This window comes from Sinocyclocheilus anshuiensis, unplaced genomic scaffold (assembly GCF_001515605.1).
Source record: "Sinocyclocheilus anshuiensis isolate Anshui unplaced genomic scaffold, SAMN03320099.WGS_v1.1 scaffold2270, whole genome shotgun sequence".
Taxonomy (NCBI): Eukaryota; Metazoa; Chordata; class Actinopteri; order Cypriniformes; family Cyprinidae; genus Sinocyclocheilus; species Sinocyclocheilus anshuiensis.
This window is the reverse complement of record NW_015557055.1, coordinates 348683-364715: the sequence shown is the minus strand read 5'-3', so window position 1 is coordinate 364715 and position 16033 is coordinate 348683. Positions and strand designations below refer to the sequence as shown.

The window sequence follows — 16033 nt, the reverse complement described above, 5'->3', positions numbered from 1 at the left end:
TTGTTGTTTTCCACAGATAAAATAACAGCACATAGTGTGAAATGACATGAGGGTTGAGTAAATGACAGAATTGTCTTTTTTGGAAGAATTGAGTGAAATTTTGAAATATTCAAAATATTATTCTAAAAATGTTGGTAATGGCAGTAAACAAAAAACATAAAATGAAAACATAAATGCATAGCTGCAGGCAAATATAAAACACCCCAATATACAAAACTTAACAAAAATAAGAATAAACAAAAAAAGTTTTTACACAGGTCTCTGAATTTTCTTATTTTTCCCGGTGAATTATTAATGAATTAGTGAGTGTAGTGAAACTTTGAAATATTAAAAATGTTATTGTAAAGGTTTTAATTTAAGCCAGTTAAAAAAATTGAATGAATACATAAATAAAAACAAACAGCTGTGGGCAAATGTAACAAAACACTGTAATGTACAGAACTAAACACACACAAAATTAAAAAGGTTTGGAAAGACATGAAGCGAGAATGACAATTTTCTTTTTTTAGTGAATTGTTAGTGAATTAGTGATTATAATTTGAAACATCCGAAATATTATTATAAAGATTTTAAAATATATTATTATTAGATTATAAAGATTAATAAATAAATAACTTGAGCAAATATAACAAATCACCCCAATACACCAAAAATTTAATTAAATTATTTTTTTTAATACAAAACAAAAAAAAAGGAACATGCAGGGACTTTTATTTTTCACTATATAAATGGAGTTAAAACACATTTTATAGTAAAGATATTAAAATTATATACAATAAATCTCCGAATTATCTACATTTTTACCAAGTAATTGAATACCTAAAGTTAACTGTAAAATTATTAAGTAATTTATTACATTTTACTTCTAAAACATGAGACTTGAGGTGTGCTAACATCTCCGGTACACTCGTAAAAACAAAGGTTCTTTATTGTCATTGATGGTTCCATAAAGAACCTTTAACATCCATGGAACCTTTCCATTGAACAAAAGGTCAATCTAAATGTTCTTTAGATGACTAAACTAACCTTCACACTAAAAAAATGGTTCTTTTAAGAACTGTTCACTGAAAAGGTTCTTCTGGCAGTGCTGCAAAACCCCTTTATTAAAGACGGTCTCACACAGGCTGGTGATGCTGGAATGTTGTTGGTGTTTATGTACAGTGTGTTGCGTTCCGTACGGTGTGGAGTCACATCCAGAGCCCGCAGCTGTTTGAGAAAGCCTCGGTTTGGGAAGATCCAGCGGTGCTGTTTGACCGCTTTAATAGCCTCCAGTAGAGAAAGATGCTGGTGTATCATGAGATGAGCCAGAACCAGAGACGCCGAGCGACTCGCACCGATGGCGAATCATCGGCTGGGACTCTGTAATAATCGACTGTTGAGCCGTAAAACTCGTGGCAGTGCATCTTTCCCTGAGCGGCGTTCAGAACGCGAGTGATGCCCAGCTTCCACACACTGAACCCATCATTAGCCACAGACCTGCAGATCAGAAATATACAGCTGCTGAAACGTCAGACGGGCCCCAGAGCACGCAGAGCTTTATATGATGCCCATAAAATCAAACTCATCTAGAAAATAAGTATCTGGCCTGACTTTGGTTCAGATAATGCTGCTGAGAGATTAATGTGGTGTATGATTATGAAGGAGAAATCATAGTCAACTAAAACTGAAAGTAAAATCATTTTAAATTTACTTGAACTTGATGTACTAATATAACTTATTAAAAATTGTGTATAGAAAAATGACAAGACGCACAACAAAAATGACTAAAACTTAAATTTAAATGAAAACAGAATTAAAATAAAAATATAAAAATAAACACTTAAAATATTAATAAAAACTATACAATAATATTGATACTACAATAAGACTTGTATGTAGTATGTTTGCATGTAAATTAGTATCTGTTTTTTTTATTTATGTATATATACTGTTCAAAAGTTTGGGATCAGTAAGACTTGTGATGTTTTTTCAAGAAGTCTCTTCTGCTCATCAAGGCTGCATTTATTTGATCAAAAATACTGAAAAAAACAGTAATCTTGCAAAATGTTATTACAATATAAAATTATGGTTTCTATATTAATATCCTTTAAAATATAATTTATTTCTGCGATGCAGCGCTGTATTTCCATCAGCCATTACTCCAGTGTAAAGTGTCACATGATCTTCAGAAATCATTCTAATATGCTGATTTATTATTAGAATTATCAACAGTTGTGCTGCCAAATATTTTTTGGGAAACTGATACTTTTTTCAGGATTCTTTGATGAATAAAAAGTGAAAAAGAACAGCATTTATTCAAAATATAAATATTTTCTAACAATATAAATCTTTGCTATCACTTCTTATCAATTTAACACATCCTCGCTGAATAAAAGTTTTAATTTCTTTCAAAAAAAAGAATAAATAAAAATGTACCGACCCCAAACTTTTGAACTGTAGTGTATATTGTTAGAAAATATTTCTATTTTAAATAAATGCTCTTCTTTTTAACTTTTTATTCATCATAGAATCCTGAAAAAAAGTATCACAGCTTCCAAAAAAAAAAAAAATTAAGCAGCACAACAGTTTCCAACACTGATAATAAATCAGCATATTAGAATGATTTCTGAAGATCATGTGACACTGAAGACTGGAGTAATGATGCTGAAAATACAGCTGCGCATCACAGAAATAAATTACAGTTTAATGTATATTAAAATAGAAAAACGTTATTTTACATCATAATATTTCACAATATTAATTTTTTTCCTGTATTTTTGATCAAATAAACGCAGCCTTGATGAGCATAAAACATTCCTGTAGAGAAAGAAAAAAAAAGCATTAAAAACCGTTCTGATCCCAAACTTTTGACCGATAGAGTGTGTGTGTGTATATATGTTTATATAGAGAGAGAATTAGTTTTTGTATTTTCCATTTTAATTAAAGTTTTAGTAATTTTGTTGTGTTTTTGCCATTTTATTAGTTAACGTTTTTGTTTTTTTTAATAACTAATAGTTTACACCTAAGAAAAATTCACACATAAAAAAAAAAACACCACACAACAAAATGACAAACTTTAATTAAAATGAATGAAAAATAACAAAAACTATTAAAATATCAATAACATGTATATAATAGTATCCCAGTACGAACACTAATATTTTGCTATATAGGCTATATAGGAATATAGGCTAGTTTTTATTAATTTTGATTTCAGCAGTAGTTTTTTTTTTGTACACCAAAATGAAAATGAAAATTTTGTTTCGTTTAATTTAATTTTATTTCTGTTAAATTTGTCACTTTATTTCAAGTAATGAAAGTGTTTTTAGTTCTAACGCTGTGACTCACATAGCAGCACCCAGGTAAAGGTTGGGCCACTCTTCATCCACATGATTTCAGCTCCTCTTCCCTCCAAACAGTATTTTCTCCAGTTCCTTAACAGAGGAGTTTCACGGATGCCATCCATCAGACAGACAGACTCGTGGATCTCTGTGTCTGATCTGACCACGACTACAGCTTCCACATCTACTGCGTGTCTCTGGTAAGATGTGCATCTCATATCTGCTGCTGTCCAGTTTGAGCGGATACATTTATCTGAAGTGACAGAAGCAGCTGCAGCTGGTCTTCTAAAATTAACATTTAGGCAAGCAATGCACTAGTGTTCACCCAGAACACCCAAAATGAGTTTGCATGAACACCAACCACATTTACTTCAGAAAATGGTGCTTTAAAGAAATGATTACAGTTAATTAAACTAATTAATCAAAGTCAAAGGGGTTCAGCTGACTAATAATGTTGCGAACAGTGTTGGGGGTAACGCATTACAAGTAACACGAGTTGCGTAATCAGATTACTTTTTTCAAGTAACTAGTAAAGTAACGCATTACTTTTTAATTTACAAGAGAATATTTGAGTTACTTTTTCAAATAAGTAACGCAAGTTCCTTTTTTTTTCTCCAGTTTATCGACTGACAGCTCTCCTGTCCCCATGTTGAGAGAAATCAGAAGATGTTACTGTAGTTCCAAAATAAATATGAATATGAATTCATTCATCTCCCTCACACAAAAAAAACAAAACAGATTCAGTATTCCTCAAAATGAATAAAAATAATGCAACTCAGAATATGACGCAAACCTGCAATAAATAAAGTTAAACAACACAAATATGCTTTATGTATTTAATCCCATTCTATTAACCATTGTCTTTGCTTCTGACCTTCGATGATCCAGTTCAACCGTACATAAGTGTGTTTAAATTTCTTCTTCTGTCGCAATATTGTAATGCATTACTTTTAAAAGTAACTTTCCCCAACACTGGTTGCGAAGCCATGACTTCAAACATGAAACTCATTAGAAACCCAGCAGCGAGGGTGTAATTCCACCTGCTGACCAGCGGATGTCGCTGCGCACGCGGCAGCGGAAGTGACCTCACCTGCAGTGTTTACACACTGAAACACGCTCTTTCTCAGCTGTGCTCGTCTAGCCGGGTCAGGGCGCGATGAGTTACCACAGATGCCGCGACAGAGTGACTTTCAGGAGATGCATCGCGATTCGGAGCGATTAACGTAAGTGAAGCGCAGCAGGCTAACCGCTAGCATGCTAACACACTCTCATGCATCTGAAAAAAATCACACTAATAACAGTGATGAATTGAAATTGGCGTATGAATCCATTTTCAGGTCCATTCTTTGTTTTATTCTCATTTTTTATTGCTGTGATAGGTTTATGAGTGGGAAGGAGAAATGTTAGTCATTTAGTGTCTGTTCATTTGCAGATTTAAAGCGGCACACTGCATATATTTATGCCGTTTGGTCATATTTAACATTTTGTGTTATGATTATAAGCCGCACACAGACCCTCATTTAATAATCTGGGTCAGTTTCGGTTATAAAAAAAACAGAACTGTTTTCAAATATTTTTTTCCTCGGAAAAATCTAGTTCATTTAACCTGGTTAAACAACATTTTGTATCAAATGCTTTCTAGGTAGGCAGCTCACTAGGTTTTGAGTGTTGAAAGTGTGTAATCGTTCCTGTTTGGCAGGTACCTGGTCCTTTTCCTTATCAACAAGCTTCTCTGTATGGGTATTGATTAAAGTCCGCAGTGTAAAGAGCTGAGAGATATAATTATACCTAAGGGTGCTTTAATAACAGGCTCATATTACTTTACTGTTGTTTTCTTGTGTCTGATAAGCAGAGTTGGGTGTAACGCGTTACACAGTAACAGTAACGTTACACACGTTACACAGTAACAGTAACGTTACACAGTAACAGTAACGTTGCACGCGTTACACAGTAACAGTAATGTTACACAGTAACAGTAACGTTGCACGCGTTACACAGTAACAGTAACGTTACACAGTAACAGTAACGTTGCACGCGTTACACAGTAACAGTAACGTTACACAGTAACAGTAACGTTGCACGCGTTACACAGTAACAGTAACGTTACACAGTAACAGTAACGTTGCACGCGTTACACAGTAACAGTAACGTTACACAGTAACAGTAACGTTGCACGCGTTACACAGTAACTCGTTACTGTATTCTATTTACTTTTCCTGGTAATGTAATGCATTGCATTTTAATTTTATGTCATTTGATTACAGTTACTAATGTCAATAAAATTACATTACAAATGCAGAGTTAAGAAAAAATATGAAGTAAAATGCATTTTAAAATCATGTGAGTATGCCCTTTAATAAATCACCGGAGAATGCGAGCTAAAATGCAGACGAGTCGTAGCTACAACATTTAGAACCATAACCCTAACGATCAAAAATGACGGAACATTTTAAGTTCTTTTCGCTGTTATCAGGAAAAGTTGCTGTTTTCATACTTGTGTAATTTTACAGTCGATATTAAATTACTTAAAGAACTATGAGTTATTTCGCCTTGCTGCGGGAGGGCGTGGCTATCGATGGGCGTGGCTACGAGTTGGGCGTGGCCACTACTGTGATTATGTTGATATGCAAAAGTACATATTTTAAAAATCGACTAGGTTTGAGTGAATTATTAGCTTGATTAATTAGTGTTAACTGGAAGGATCCTTTATAATTAGACTTTTATCATTTATAATCAGCCTGTTTCCGCCATGGAGAAAAGAATTTATCTCAATTCACACTTTTATTCAGAATTGCGAGATATAAACTCAGAATTATGGCTTTTTTTGCTCACAATTTTGAGTTTACATTTTACAATTTTTGTTTCCCCCTCAGAATAAAAAATAAAAAAGGTAATTGTAACTTTTTATCTCACAATTCTGACTTATTTTCTTGCTATTGCAAGTTTATATCTCGCAATTCAGACTTTTGTTCTCATAATTTCGGGTGTATATCTCACAAGTAATATGCAAGTAATAAACTTTTTTTTGTCAGACTTTTTTTTGTCAGAAATGCGAGGGAAAAAAGGCAGAATTGTTAGATATAAACTCAGAATTATGAGGGGAAAAAAAGTCAAAATAATGAGAAAAAAAGTCAAAATTGTGAGATAAAAAGTCACAGTTAACTTTTTTTATGCACTATTTTCCTGGAGCCATACATGAACACAATTTATATTATCTACTTTTATGGTACTTTTCTAAATTCCTTTCAAATTTTGAGTAAAATAAATAGTATTTATTCTGATGGGATTGAAAAAAAATAATGCTTATAAGTTATTATCAGCCACTTAACCTGTTCTAGAATGTGAAACTAGATGAATTTGGTTGATAAAATAACACCAGTGACAACTGCAATAGTGCAGCCAGTGACTACAATTCAGTGAAGGTCATTTTCTGACATTTAAATATGATGTTTACTATTTACTTAATTATTTGTTTAAAATATGCAAAGTCTGATACAGACATGCACATGTTCAGACGTGATTTCACACGCATCTCATATCATCTTGTCACTGTGTTGCATGTTAAATGCTGTATTTTAGCTTCTTTTTGGAAACGTGTCTGTGTTTCATCTGTGAGTGAGACGTCAGCAAGAAAAGACCTGCTTCTGTTCCTGTGGTGTGTTAAAATGAAGTGTTACATGATCGGGTGCTTTCTGAAGGTTTGTGTAAATGTGGTTGTGTTTCTAAGCATTACGGATCTGTCGCTTCGGAGGAAAGTTATCAGACGTTCAGAGGCAAAAGACAGACATGTTAAGTGTTTTCTGAGAGCTAATGAACCGAGATTCAGAGCAGAACAAAGATGTATTCAAAACCTACTGTTTTGAACTCTTTCTATGCCAGCGGTTCTTCACTTTTTTGACTCTTGTTGTCCACAACAATATTTGAAGGCCGACACTCGTAGTTTCTGACCATTAAGTTTCTTGATTCTTTTTAAGCAATGAATTTGCATAACTTTTCCAGCCATCCCTGGTTTACTGGGCAAATGAGTACAAATATTTTTACTCACAATCTCTACCTGATTGAAGAGAAAAAAAAATAGAAATTGGCATAAAAAGAAATACCCTTAACACTGTAGGTATTTTCTGTTCATTTTGCCACTGTATTATGCTCATTAAAGTAGTGTTTATAAGCGCAGCTGCTGCTCCATAAGCGCCACCTGCTGGCAGAGAGTGAATATGCGTCTCAATGAGACCGTCTGCTGTTTTTGTTTCGTGCAGATGTTTTATGTAGTATGGTTTCACAAAACTAAAGTCAGACATTCTGTTTTTCCTTCAAATTTCGAAATTATGCTACTAATTTAAATCAAAAACTGCTCATGCTGCATGTTTGCAGCAACTTTGTTAGGATCGTGATTCAAATGCAGTGGTTGCATTAAATGGAAAGAGCACAGGCAAAGCCTTAGTTTGTTTATGAAGAGATTTCTTTTATTTGCCTCATTTAGTTATTTGATTTGCCATTTAAAAATTTCAATTTTGTTATTTGACGTATTTCAATTTCACAAAGAAATGTGCAGCATTTTGTCTGGGAAATAATAAAAGGACACCTTTTTATGTGTAATTTGTCTTAAATCTTATTTTGTTACATGTGAGAAAATGGTATTGTGAAATCCGTATCATGACTCATGTCGCATTGTGAGTTGAGTGAATCATTACATCCCTAAAATAAACTGATAGGATTGAAGAAAATATCAGCAATTTTAGCTGTAAAACCAGATAAATTTGGTTGATAAAATGACACCACAGTGACGATTTCAGTAGTGCAGCAGTTTACTTTATTTCTGACATATAAGTATCTTGTTTACTATTTATGTGCTTATTTGTTTAAAATATGCAAAGCAAAGTCAGATACAGATATAGTTTGTGTATTTCATGTTGTTCAGGTGGAGTGGACTGGTTGTAAAACTGCCCATTTGTTTTTAGACAGCATTTACATAACATAGGATGACTTTAAGTGGACTTTCAAGTGCTTTACTATACAAACAGCTAAAGTACAGCACAATAATTGAACCATTGGTGCTAAAAATGTCAAAAGACACAAAAAAAATACTATAAAGGTATTATGAAAAGCAGTCCATATTATTTATGCACTATATAAGACTTCTGAAGCCATATAAGAACTACTTTTATGGTATTTACAAAGCTCATTCTCAATTTGAGTAAAATAAGTAGTAAATAAATTAATTCCGATGGGATTGAAGAAAACTCTAGCTGTAAAAACGAGATAAAGTTACACCAGTGACGATTGCAAGAGTGCTCCGTTCAGCTTTACGTCATTGAAGGTCATTTACATCTCTTGTTATCTGGTTACTATGCAGAGTAAAGTCTGATTGAACTGTAGTGTGTGTGTTTGGCGTTGTTCAGGTGGAGTGGACTGGCTGTGTAACAGTGAGTCTGCGCAGGATTGCGATGCCGTGTTGGACACATTGAGCAGCGATCCGTATCATCAGTACAACAACGGCAAATACAAGCAGCAGCCGCGGAGACTGGACCCCGAGTACTGGAAGACCATCATCAGCTCTGTCTACGTGGTCTTCGTCTTCGCTTTTTTGACTCTTGTTGTCCACAACAATATTTGAAGGCCGACACTCGTAGTTTCTGACCATTAAGTTTCTTGATTCTTTTTAAGCAATGAATTTGCATAACTTTTCCAGCCATCCCTGGTTTACTGGGCAAATGAGTACAAATATTTTTACTCACAATCTCTACCTGATTGAAGAGAAAAAAAAATAGAAATTGGCATAAAAAGAAATACCCTTAACACTGTAAAAAAAATTGTGATCACATAATTCACATTTGATTTTATTTATTATTTCTTTAATAAAGAAATTTATTAAAATAATTAACCAATTTCATCTTTTTTTTAGTAATATGAGATTCAACTCAACTTTTTAAGTCAATTTAATATAATTTAAGTTGAAATTACTTGTTCAGCCAGTTTGATTACTTGAAAATTGAAGGAAGCCTAACAGATACTGCTTACTCAGACTGATCCTTAATGAACGAGTCAGATAATCGAAGCTCAATCCAAGCAGCACAGCTGGGATTCAGTGCTTCAAATCCCTAGTAGTGCACAATCTTGAGATCCTATGTTGTGAATGTGGCCTGTTTTACTGGAGTATCAGCAGATGTGCTAGTTTACATCCGGATGTGATGTGCAAGGATGAAGAATAGTTAATTATTATTTACATCTTTCACACAAAAGTTGTCCCTAGTGCCTTTAGATATCATAGTCGTCATGTTTCTGTTTTCTGTCTTCAGTTCCTGTGAGAGGATGCGCGAGCAAGAGATGGCCGGTAGCGTCCGGCACTGGACCCCGAAGCACGTGGGCTGCTGGCTGCGTGAAGAGGGCTTCTGCGATTACGTGGACCTGCTGTGTAACAAACACCGTCTGGACGGAACCAGCCTGCTGACGCTGAGCGAGTACGACCTGCGCTCTCCTCCGCTGGAGCTCAAGGTCCTGGGAGACATTAAACGGCTGATGGTTTCTCTCAGGAAGCTGCAGAAGCAGAACGCCGACGTGTTAGAGGAGCTCGGTCTGTCCTACGACGGACACTCGCCTCAGAGCAGCACAGGTTTGTGTAATCGCGGTTTTTAACAGCATTTACATTGGAGAGCAGGACTTGAGCTTAACACTAGTAGAGGTCTGCAAGCGGGGCCCATTCGGGACGGGCTCGGGCCATTTCTTTTTTTTACAGATCGGGTTCGGGCTCATTTAGCTTCTCTCCTTTTATTGTGCCCATATACGTGCAGCGTACACATAGGCTACTGTATGAAATATTGTTGTATTGATTATATGTGACCCTGGACCACAAAACCAGTCTTAAGTAGCTTGGAAAAGTACAGCTTTAAAAATATACTCAAAAAAGTACAAGTACCCGAAAAAACTACTTAATTACAGTAATGTGAGTAGTTGCAATTCGTTACCTCCACCACTGCGTATTTTAAGTTGTTTCCAATGCAAGTGATCGCGCCGGCGCCTCATGTCCTGCAAAGCGCGCTTTAGTTTTTCTAAATTAACTTAATAAAAAAACTAAACTAAATATAATCACTTTACCATTACATACAAAACTGAACTATTTTAATAGCTGAAACAGTAGTAAGCTGTTTTGGGAGAAGGGAAAAAAAAGACAGGCTCGGGTCGGACTCGGGCCAAGAATTCTGAAGAGCTGTCGGACAAGGGCCTGAGCATCTCGGTCCAGGGCCGGGCTAGGGCCTATATTTGAGGCCCGTGCAGGGCTTTAAACACTAGAGATGTAATGATGCACCCTGAGCTGAAGATCTATAAAAATATGTGACATGGAAAGATTATTTATTCAGCTTTCAGATGATGTATAAATCTCAGTTTCGAAAAATTTACCCTTATGACTGGTTATGTGGTCCAGGGTCCCATATTATAAATAATATACATCGCCTACGCATAAAGTCCATAAGTTACGCAAAGGTTTGAATATCAATTCAAATTGTGGGCGTATTCAGTAACGAGCTATGATTTAAAAGTAACGAAGTAGATTAGCCTATTTTGCTTAATTTGTACTTAAGTACAAGTAAAAGTACAGCTTTAAAAATATACATACAAAACTGAACTATTTTAATAGCTGAAACAGTAGTATAAGCTGTTTTGGGAGAAGGGGGGAAAAAGACGGGCTCGGGTCGGATTTGGGCCAAGAATTCAAGGCCAGGCTAGGGCTTGAGCGTCTCGGGCCAGGGCCGGGCTAGGGCCTATATTTGAGGCCCGTGCAGGGCTCTAAACACTAGAGATGTAACGATGCACCCTGAGCTGAAAATCTATAAAAATATGTGACGATTCAAGTCGAGTGAGATGCTAAACGAATCACGAGACTATGGGGGGTTAGGGGTTTGAGTGAATGTGTCTCTGAGGGGAACTGATGGCATTTTCTGTTCATTTTGCCACTGTATTATGCTCATTAAAGTAGTGTTTATAAGCGCAGCTGCTGCTCCATAAGCGTCACCTGCTGGCAGAGAGTGAATATGCGTCTCGATGAGACCGTCCCATCATCAGCTCTGTCTACGTGGTCTTCGTCTTCGGCTTCATGTCCTTCGTCATGGTGATCGTCCACGAGCGAGTGCCAGACATGAGGATGTACCCGCCGCTGCCTGACATCTTCCTGGACAGGTGAGCCTTTGCTGAGGTGATCTGATCAAAAAATACAGTAAAAACCATAATATTGTGAAATCTTATTTCAGTTTGAATTAGCTGTTTTCTATGTGAATATCTGATAAACTGTAATTTAATCAAAGCTGAATTTTCAGCATCATTACTCCAGTCTTCAGTGTCACATGATCTTCAGAAATCATTCTAATATGCTGGTTTGCTGCTCAAGAAACATTTCTGATTATTATCAATGTTGAAAACAGTTGTGCTGCACAATATTTTTGTGGAAACTGTGTTATTTTTCAGGATTCACAGATGACAGAAAGTTAAAAAAAACAGCGTTTATTTGAAATAGAAATCTTTTGTAACATTATAAATGTCTTTACTGTGGGGGTGTCCGATATATATCGTCTACGATTAATATCGTAATTGTTGTTTTAACGATGTGCGATTTAACTTTTTATTACGCATTTAGAGTGCATTCTTTCACTGCATGATTCAGTCTGTGAAAATGCATTTAGAACGATCATAAAATTCAAGATACGGGGGCAGAAAATGTATATATTTATATAATTTCATGTAGTTAATATCACACGAAAAGTGCCGTTTTTTTCCTCCAAAGATCAGCATGATTACAAATGTGATCTTGATTTTATACAACAGTTCAATAAACAAGAAGTTAATATTAAGAGACGTACGTTTTAGACACTCACATTGCCACATTGTTTTGCGTCTCTGAGCAACATGACGGTGTTTTGTTTCTGAATGAATCAACCGTTTAAATGATTCGGGTCAATCGCAATGACTCACTTATTAACAGTGACCTGCTGCCACCTACTGGTTTTAATTTCACATTTAAAGTGTCTTTTCATTTATCAGTATTCACCGTTTTATGTTTAAAATATCAAAACATTATTTGCATTTGTAACCGCAGGGTAAATCATTCCATGTCCCTCTGCGCTGCATTAAACAGTGTGTAAACACATCGAAATGCCACTTCAGATGCAGCTTCTGTGTTTACTCTGCATTGCAAAGATGAATTTTGTTGCTACTGATTTCATTTGCTTGGTAACAGACCAAATGTCTTATTATTCTAACTGACTGATTAAATCTAAGAATCTGACTGAAACGATGATGCACACTTTTAGAAAAAATGGCTTTATAAAGGTAAAAATAAATGTAAACTTATTGGAAAAGATTAATTTCTATCACTGCTGTGAACTGACCACCACACAGAATATGAAGATTGGTGATTTTAATGCATCCTTGCTGAATTACAGTATTACTTTCTTAAAAAATAAAAAAAATAAAAAAATGACTGCAAGATCACATTTTCCAAAAGTTGCATTAAGTCAGCTAGCAGTTAGTGATTTAAGCTAGCATTTTCCATTTTTTGTGAATAATGTGCATCAGGTTGTGAACTGCACATATGAACCAATTTAAGACAATATAGGCATTTTTCTATGCAAAGCGTGTTTTAAAAGGCAGGCTAGATAATTATTTCGCTTTCTTTAATCTCTAAATGCATTGCAAAACATAATCTTCCATCTTGAAATAAGAAAAATGCACTTGGTCTTAATAAAACCTAATAATAATCGCCTGCTTTCTCCAATATTGTTGAGCTTTTGTGCTTCACACGACAAGCACTATTTGTATAACATGCATGAGATTCAAGGCTGTGTTTCCATAAAGAGTCATAGGCCAATTTGCACCACTGTTCTGTTCGATCAGCTCACGATGCTTCTGGAAACGCAGCCCAGATCAGATCATTCACTGATAGTTTCACGTTTCCATTAGGATTCTGCTTTGGAAGCTGCTTTAATGTGGTTTAAACATTATTTAAGTTCTACTTGAACGTAAATGTGTTTTTTCTAATTCAGGGTTTCCCAAACTGGGGTTGGTGAGTGGATGAAAAGCTAATAATTAATTAAAACATTCACATTTAAAATAAAAATAATTATTTTAAAAATAAAATCAAAATAACTACTAAAATAAAACTTTTTTTTTTTTGCTGATCTGCATGTCATGTGAGCATTAACTGTCATTAGAGAACTGCATATATGTGAATGTACCGTTAGATGATTAACTTTTAAATATCTTTTTAGATTTTTAAAAATTTTATATCTTTTTAAAGTTTTTAAAAATTATCTTAAAATTTCAGGTGCGACTACAAGTGAATATTTTAGGTTTGGCTGACAAAAATGTTTGGGAATGCTTGCTCTAATTGCATTAAAATCACATTTTTAAGCCATTTCAGAGAAAATACATCAATGTAGAGATGAAAATCATCAATAGATATATAAAGATGCCAGATTTGAGTTGTGCCCTAACACCCCAGACTAAAAGACTAAAACTCATTAGACATAATTTCTTTGAGGTTTCTGGCAGCATAAATGAAACTAAACCGCTCTGATGATGAGTTGCACCCTTTAGACATCTGTAAGCTTTGAGGTTTGCTGTTGATGATGACTTTCTCCATCACGCACCACAGGACATCGTTAGAGTTCACAGCTGAAGATGAGCACGAAAACACAAAATAACATCATTATCACCATCTGTTTGGAGGAGGATTATGTTTTGCTCTTTTTTTAACCTTTCGCCTGGTTCTCTTCTCCCTCCAGTGTACCCAGAATCCCCTGGGCTTTTGCGATGGCTGAGGCCTGTGGCGTGATCCTCTGTTCTGTTTGGCTGCTAGTTCTGCTGCTTCACAAACACAGGTAACAAACACACACATGCACATATGTATAATATAGTTTATGCATTTAATTATAAAGCTGTTGCATGTAATTTTTTTGCATAAAATACTAAAATCTTGCATAGAGACATCAAGACAATGAACAAACATTTTAATACAGCTTTAATTTTTTTTTCTGTACATTACAATGTGTCCTGTATAATTTTTTTCTGGGCAAAAAATAATGGCTATCACGCATTTTTACCATGATTTACAAAAAAATATATAATTCAGTGTAACAATAGTTCATATAACTAAAAAATCTTGTCTGGCATCTTTAGAACAAGAATCATTAGATGACATTAAAAAACGGCCCCCTAAACTAATTAATTGTCATTTTAAATCTTTGCCACTGTCCTTCAAACCATCAGGTTTGACTCATTTGTCAGCAAGACATTTTTAATCAGTTATATAATACAATTTAGTATGATCAATTTTTCTTTTAAATATATTAATAAGTACAGGTCAGAATAAGTGTTGTTTCATTTTTACATAAATACATCTGTTACGCTGAATGATTATTTCACCCATATTTTGACATTTTATTTTATTTGAAACATTAAAGTGGACGCTTCACTTGCATTTAATATGCTTTCTGTGTATGCAAATTCACTTTTGTAAATTTAATTTGATGCAAACTCCACAATCATCTCGTCTTTGACTTATACACCATTTTCAGGAGTCTTAAAATTATTATTTGTCTTCTTCTGCATAAATATCACTTGGTGTGTGTTTTTTCTTGTCTAAATAAAACATTTCCAACAGTAGTGCAGTAGAAAGTCATTTCAGAGGTGAAGCAAGTTATTACATTTCAATGAAAGATTATGAAGACAAACATTTTTGTCCTGTAGAATAATATTATATATATATATATATACATATATATATAGTATTGAATATACACCATTTTCAGGAGTCTTAAAATTATTATTTGTCTTCTTCTGCATAAATATCACTTGGTGTGTGTTTTTTCTTGTCTAAATAAAACATTTCCAACAGTAGCGCAGTAGAAAGTCATTTCAGAGGTGAAGCAAGTTATTACATTTCAATGAAAGATTATGAAGACAAACATTTTTCTCCTGTAGAATAATATTATATATATATATATATATACATATATATATAGTATTGAATATAAATATAAATATAGTCTTGAATGATGTCAGAGGAGCATCTCTTCACCTGAAGCTCATAGGTCAAAGGTCAGGTCATGAAAGAGGCTTTTGTCCCTGTGTTTCTGTCAGGTCGATCCTGTTGAGGCGGTTGTGTAATCTCATGGGGACGGTCTTTATGCTGCGCTGCATCACTATGTTTGTGACGTCTCTCTCTGTCCCGGGGCAACACCTGCAGTGCACTGGGAAGGTATGGACGTCACACACACACACACACACTCACTCACTCTGATCCAAAACTTAGTGAACTACATGAAGACTCTTCTGAAAGTGAGGCTGCATAAGGATCAGATTGCATTGTGTGTGTCCTTCACTGAGAAGCAGATCACAGCCAGCGTTTCATTCTCCAGTGAACATTCCTATGGCTCATCACAGCTTTTTTTTGGTCCTAAAATATTTTCTTCGATTCCTCTTGAGATTTTTATTAATATTATCTATTAATACAAAAATATATGACTATTTTAATAATTTAGCAACACATATGCATGTTCACGGTTTGCAGATGTTGCTTAATGATCACCCGACAACTTTTTTAAGTGTTTTATTTTTGTTGTGTTTATTGTAAGATTATTTATTTTAATTTTAAATATTTATAATTTAATTAATTATTATCTTTCATATATTTATGTATTTATTTCTTAAGATTTTTTTGCCTT

General features: G+C 34.6%; 1 protein-coding gene across 1 annotated transcript in view; it reads left to right on the top strand.

Annotated features, from left to right (window-relative positions):
• Nucleotides 1-4361: 4361 nt before the first annotated feature.
• Nucleotides 4362-16033, top strand: part of LOC107676412 (sphingomyelin synthase-related protein 1-like) — a 14188-nt gene continuing 2516 nt past the window's right edge. Inside the window, exons 1-5 of the mRNA XM_016470950.1 lie at nucleotides 4362-4543; nucleotides 9617-9930; nucleotides 11363-11492; nucleotides 14093-14188; nucleotides 15450-15567. Coding sequence (XP_016326436.1) covers nucleotides 4491-4543; nucleotides 9617-9930; nucleotides 11363-11492; nucleotides 14093-14188; nucleotides 15450-15567 — 711 coding nt within the window. The 5' untranslated portion in view covers nucleotides 4362-4490. The remainder of the gene's footprint in view (nucleotides 4544-9616; nucleotides 9931-11362; nucleotides 11493-14092; nucleotides 14189-15449; nucleotides 15568-16033) is intronic.